At 46.9% G+C, this 6,909-nt stretch overlaps 1 protein-coding gene across 1 annotated transcript in view; it reads left to right on the top strand.

Moving 5' to 3' along the window:
- Positions 1-858: 858 nt before the first annotated feature.
- LOC135105774 (homeobox protein HMX3-like) overlaps positions 859-6,909 on the top strand; it is a 15,432-nt gene continuing 9,381 nt past the window's right edge. The window contains exon 1 of the mRNA XM_064014246.1: positions 859-2,132. Within this exon, the coding sequence (XP_063870316.1) occupies positions 1,801-2,132 (332 nt within the window). The 5' untranslated portion in view covers positions 859-1,800. The remainder of the gene's footprint in view (positions 2,133-6,909) is intronic.

Genomic DNA, 6,909 nt, shown 5'->3' on the forward strand with positions numbered 1-6,909 from the left:
AGAGAGAGAGAGAGAGAGAGAGAGAGAGAGAGAGAGAGAGAGAGAGAGAACCCTAATAAATCCTTCTACTGTCTTTTAATATTCTCATTTGGCAAATAGGACCATAAGAACATAAGGGACACTACAAAACGCCAATGCTCACCTGGCGTCTTATTCCGACTCATGGAGGCTACTGGAACCTTCATTTTTTTTTTCATGATAGGAAACGAGGATTCTGCATCAACAGTGAGAAAAACACCCATGAGAACCCGACTAATCATCTCCGTGACCTTTAAAAACAGACTTAATGGGAGCCTTATAATCCTACACGTGGCAGTCTTTGTATAATTATCCTTCTCCATCAGTATACATATAATCTGTTCATAAATGCCTAATCTTCCGCGCTAACAACTAGATAATTGGGTCTATTTAAGTCATTTCCATACGTAATAACATAAACTTCTTCCTCAGAAAACGAAGACCGGTGCTGTAATAATGCAACAGGCAGAAAGAAGGCTCAGGTCAAAACAGCTCCACCACTTTGGTATACGTGGATTCCAGGACCGTAAGACTCAGGGTAAAACAGCTGGCCTGGAAACACGTAGCGGCCTGCAAAGCGACGTCATTAGCGCGCTCACAGGTAAGATTTTTGAGAACGTCTGCGGCGAAATGAGGAGTGAAAATGTTCGGTAATAATAGAAGCCAAACCCGAATTGTTTTAATGTTTTGTCTTAAAAGTTGTTGTGGATCTTGAGAATCTGGGCCGTGCAGCAATCAGAGAGAGAGAGAGAGAGAGAGAGAGAGAGAGAGAGAGAGAGAGAGAGAGAGAGAGAGAGAGAGAGATGTGTTATTAAGGCGTATATTTGATCCTTAAATTAAGACAAGCTTGCGGTCAGGTGGGTGTGGGGGTGATGGAGGGTGAGGGGAGGGTGTCCAGGCGCCGCACGAGTCATCAGCAGCGGGGGGGACGAGGTGGAGGGGAGGCCTCGGTGGGCGGCCAGGGAGGGAAGGTGGCTGGCAATACCCACGAGGGCCGCCCAGGGGGTAAAAAGTGGAGCGATAACCCAATAAAAGGTGCGTGGCTGGAGGTGTGCTAACCACCTCTCCCCGCCAGGCCTCGCCGGCTACTTGGCGGTGAAGGGTATCACTGCCTGAGCCATCTTGACTCCTGGGTGTGTGTGATCCTCCATAAATTATTCAGAGATCGGGGCCCAATCCACCGAGCCGTCAGCCAAGGTGTCGCCTTCCACACTTACGCGCCGACTACACTTGTAACAGCGTGAAATTAACTTTGCCGCTCAGCCAATCAACGATAGTATGATACCGCGACACTCTAGTTCCTGGACCAATCACAGGCAGGGGCGCTCATTCACGCCACGCCCCCTCCCGCCTCGCGGCCAATGACGGGAGGGATCCAGCCAGCTGATCGAAGCCATTAGTCTTGTGGGCGGGGAAATGGCGGGCCCACTTGAGACACTCAAATGCTAGCTTTTTCTCTGCCTCTATCGTCACTCGGCGTTCGGCACCGAAGCATTAAGCGCACTTTTTCATCTGCTCCTCACCTTTCGGTCGCCGCTATCGGGAAGTGTCGTAATTTGTGCTTCCGCTTCAGTCCTGTCACACTCTGGAACTCCGAGAGACTGACAGTGATAAATTGTTTGGCTACTTTGTTGAACTTTGGAAGTGTTGTTTTTGACTTGCTGGACCAAGTCCTCGAGCATTAGGTGCGCGGGAGGCGCGTGAAGGCACGAGGGAACACGTGCAGCCTCGCTATGAGGTGACCTGGACGGCAGCAGCCCGCTACCCACACCGCCCACCGCCATGTCCTACGAGGTGGCCAGCGTCATCACCCGCGGCAGTCCCTCCCTGGCCCACAGCAGGTCGCCCTCGCCCCTGGGCAGGCGCTCGCCTTCCTCCGCCGTGGGAAGCCTTGCGGATGGACTCAGGGTGTCCGGCTCCCCCGAAGTGTCCAGCACCAGTCCCGCCCCCGCCCGCGGCTCAGACAGCGGGGCCAGTTCTCCAAAGACATCGTCGCCACCTTCGCACAAGTCCTTCAGCATCTCCAGCATCCTCAGCCGCGACGACCCCAAGAAGGATGCCGCCTGCGAGTCTCCGTTCCCTTTCACGCACCAGCACGACGCCCTCGCCGCCAGGTGAGTTGTGCCCGCGTTCTCCGCGTCCTCGCGGCGTGGATTGTACGCATGTGATCCCTTCACTCTGTTTTCATTCACAAACATTGAGATATGTATTAAAGTATATAATGTATTCACGAAATAAGGCAAGTAAAAAAAAAAAAAAAAAACATGCTGAAGCAGCTGCTCCTTCTTGGCTTCCATTTTATTTGTTTGAAGTAAATATTGATTTTACTTTGCGTATCATAGAACTGCAATAGAATTTGATGTGACTCTCTATGAGCGACATTTGTAGCAACAAATATTAAGAGACGCGCCTCGAAGCGAGACAAGCCGGTGACAGACTCAAGCCTCGCTGTATGAGTCCCTATGTGATTGTTTTGGTCAAAGTCACCTCTCACAAATCACGCCGATTTTAAAATTTGAAAAATATAATCACCGCCAGTGACTTACTCTTTTTAGTACTGTCCAATTTTTATCGGTACTCAAGAATTTTTCCAGCGTATTAATGGCGCTAAGAGGCATTGAGGAGGCCACTAATAAGGCGGCCTTGGCGAGGATAATGCTAATCACCTGTCAGAAAAAGTTGAACTTCTAATATTCTCAGTACCAATTACTATTTTGTGACATCTCACCCACCAATATATATATATATATATATATATATATATATATATATATATATATATATATATATATATATATATATATATATATATATATATATATATATATATATATATTACTATCGATGAGTATTACAATGTTAATGTGATCGGCGCCTCGGTGTTAGCTAGGCCTGGTGAGTACAGGCTGGCAGGTGTGTACAGGGCAGCCTGCGCACAGCCTCGCCAGGGGTTCTTCCTTGGCGGGGCTGGTCGATAAGAGGGGGTGTCTTAGGCGTGTTAAGCCAATGTCACGTAGTCTGCCGGGTGTCTCCAAGACCAAGGAGACGGAGATGAGCACCGCAGCGCAGCTCATATTGGCGAATGAACCCTGAGTTACAGGCTTGAGTATTACCGCGGACTGTGGCGCGGCTGTAACATTTGGTCTGGCGGGAGGCCCTTTGATCTGGTGGCCGCGACGCACCAATCATCGGAAATGGAATTAATCTGCTGTAATGCAGTCCCTGTGATGGGAGCCACCCGCGGTGCACGACAGGTCTGTGCCGCCCACGGCACGCTTGCCCGAATGTAGCACATCTTGTTTCATTTTGAATAATGTGCCAATGACCAATTTACTTTACTCCTCCATTTCCCCACTCCCCCCCCAAAAAAAAAAAAATCACAAGTAGTTTAACTGCCATTTGCTTCATGAATGAGAATTCGTTGAAGGATCAAAGGATGAGGACACCATTCGTACTTCGGGACCTTTTCAACAGTGAGAAGCGCGGCGCGGGGATCCCTTGCTGCGGCGACAAAAACGCGGTGCCCCAGATGGCGAGTGTTTCTTGCAGCACCGCGGGGCGAGGCTGCGGTCCGGTCCTGGCGCTTATTAAGAGTTTAGTTCATCTGTTTAATATCGTGGCCTTAATGGTGTGCGGCTGAGGCTGGGCAGCACCGCGGAGCCGGAACACCACCACCAGCGCCTGAGCTACAGCAGAAACCAGCGTTCATTTAGGCTGGCGACCAGTCCTCTGTTACGCACACCCGATACTAGCGACCACCTTCTTCATACGCTGACCTCGGCTAAGCGGCCACTCTCATACAGCGCTGACCTCCTTTGTGCGAACATGTGCTGTAGTCAACTTTTACATCACCGCCGGCGTAGGTGTAGCGGGCGCTTGCATAGGTGTTCCCTCCTTTGTGACGCGTGATCCAGCTGTCTGGGTGGCGTGGCGGGTCATCGTGCGGCGGGACGCGGGCTTCAAGATTTTATTCCCCTCGCAGCACATATCAGAAACACTCCTACCTTAATGCAAACTGAGATGTCCTTGAGCTTGTTAAATGTTGTGATTCATATGTTCATTCAATACCACTTAGCTTTCGTGAAGTACTCTGTCTCTCTCTCTCTCTCTCTCTCTCTCTCTCTCTCTCTCTCTCTCTCTCTCTCTCTCTCTCTCTCTCTCTCTTAAGGGCCTGGCTTTCTCTCTAAATCGACCGTAATTTGTATTCCACGCTCAGCTGTAAGAGAAAGTCAAGTGGACGGGCCTTTGAACACACAGCAACATAACTCAGGCCCTGGCGGGGACGGTGAGGTAGCTGAGGAGATGAACAGTAACAAATGCAGGGAAATATTCAAGAGCAGTAGTGATGGTACTTTATTTCTTCATTGTTTTTACGCCGCTAAGTACAACGATTATTTCGTTACATCGTGTCTCTGAATAGTTTTTCCTAATGACTAGAGCTTGTGTGGTGCCACAAGACTGTAAAAAAGAGCAAATAGATAAAAAAATAAAAAAGAATAAGTGAACAAAAGAAAAATGGTAACTGAAAATAACCTTTGTTGGAGACTCACCCGCCCACCTCCGTCACCCAGAAAGGAATTATCATTGTTATATGGCTATTTTGTGGGGCTAAGAGGACGAAATCTGGCCAGTTAAACGTCTTTTGGCGGAAAAGAGAGTATAGGCGCGTCGTCGAGGTGAGAAGAGCGGCCGGCGTCCCCACCCGCGACTCGCTAATCTAATATTGTTCTTGGTAAACGGACGCAGGATTATGTTGTGTGCTCAGGGGCGGGAATAACAGGTACCTTTCATACTTAAAACATCAACAAATTGGCTCTGACTCGAGTTTATGTAAAAAGAGATCGTGTTTCTGTAACCTTTATTGATCTGGCGGCGCGGAGACAAGCAGGGAGCGAGCGATACAGCCATTTAGCAGGATACATACAGTACACGTGTTATTTGTATTATTTGTTTTATCTTTACCGTTTCTTTCTGGAGTGTTTGCGAAATTGTACTTGGCAATGGTAATACTGGCGGCAGACGATATAAATGTGACGTTTTTTTTTTATATTCTTGTGTGTTTTCCAATAATTATCTACCATAAGAAAATTTTACATAAGTTATAAAATTAGTGCAAATCTAGAACCAAATAAGGAACTGTCAGAGAGAGAGAGAGAGAGAGAGAGAGAGAGAGAGAGAGAGAGAGAGAGAGAGAGAGAGAGAGAGAGAGAGAGAGAGAGAGAGAGAGAGACTAATGCTATTTAAATATCAAACATGAGGGTGAGAGATGAGGCTGGGAGAAGAAGACTTGTGTGTAGGGGAGAAAGCAGTGTAGCGGCGGTGAGTGGCTTGTGATGTGGCATTGCGAGGGAAGTGTGGAGGCGAGGATGTGAACTCCCAACAACCTACGTTAGGCTCGCTGACTTACTGACTAGTGATTGGTGTGCTGAAATGATGCATGGCACCTAAGTGAATTTTCTTCTTTTCTTCTTCTGTGGTAGCCGAGTTCCATTGTAAATTGTCAAATTAATAAGTTAAAATATAGGTGTAGTTAGATATCTATCTATCTATCTATCTATCTATATATCTATCTATATATCTATCTATATATATATATATATATATATATATATATATATATATATATATATATATATATATATATATATATATATATATATATATATATATATATATATAATTGTTTTTAAGGGATAATTGGTTCATGGAGCGACTCGAGTTACCTTAAGCTTGTTGTGGAAGCACCACACAACTCTGACATGAATAGGTGGCGTGGCGTGTGGGGTGGAAGACGGGAAGGAAACCCGGCAAGTGTGGGGTGTATGCGAGGTGTTTCAAGGTTGTATCGCCACACCGCCCCGGAGTGACGCCTTCCCCATCCCTCCCCTTCTCTCCCGTCCCCCGACACCCCGCAGGGTGGTGCGCCGCCCGCAGCTTTCCGTTCCTTGATGATTTTAATGGTCATTATGACAATGTAGTTCATTACTAATTAAGCGCTTAGGGCCACTGTCTAGCTAAGTATCGTAGATCCTATAATTATAACAGATAAATAATCATTATCCTGAGGCCGCCTGTAGGCCCTAATTGCCCGCTGCGATTTAAAACAGTTCAGTTTTTAAAAACATATTTGTGGTCCACCTGGAAATCTTTGCATAATTGGCAGGATAAATGAGGCCTGCAACTTTATATATAGATATTTTTTTACTGTTAAAGATAAATAAACATTTTTATGCAGAATTACCTGTGCCAGTTTGATAAAAAGTATTTAATATATCAACTCGGCTCTAAATCATTTAGTAATGACTTGATCCAGTAAATGTATTTTCGACAACAATGGGAATTTATTTTAATTTGTTATCTACCGATGCAAGAACTTGACGGCGATCCCTCACCCCGGGCCAGGCCAGGCCAGGGCAGTCACCGCGCCGCCCCGCACAGGGAACACCGGGGAGATGTAGCCAAGCCAGACTTCGTTCGCAGCAGCGTCGCGGCCACAGATCGCACTCACTGCCCGAGGCGCTGGTTCGAGTCACGCAGACACACAAATAAGTGACTGATGATTCTCTGGGTGAATGTTCCTCTGCGATACTCACAGGAATTTTTATTTTTGTTCTCACGCATTAAACAACTTTGAAATTTTGGCTCTTCACTTCCTCCACAGCTGTCACTGGGGACGTGAGAAAGTGACCGCCGGAACTCCTCATGTGGCGGCAAAGCTGTTACAAATGGGGAAAAAAATAATAGTAGAAAAATAAAAAGAGCAGCGTGAGGGAGTGGGGCATACAGTCGATGATGGAATCCAGGCACAGACCGCTTAGTGGAAAGAAAGAAACATAAAAAAAAAAGAAAGAAAAATCAGCTGGGAAAAGGATTTTGCAGGACAGATCGGCT

The sequence above is a fragment of the Scylla paramamosain genome, chromosome 12 (genome assembly GCF_035594125.1).
Source record: "Scylla paramamosain isolate STU-SP2022 chromosome 12, ASM3559412v1, whole genome shotgun sequence".
Lineage (NCBI taxonomy): Eukaryota > Metazoa > Arthropoda > Malacostraca > Decapoda > Portunidae > Scylla > Scylla paramamosain.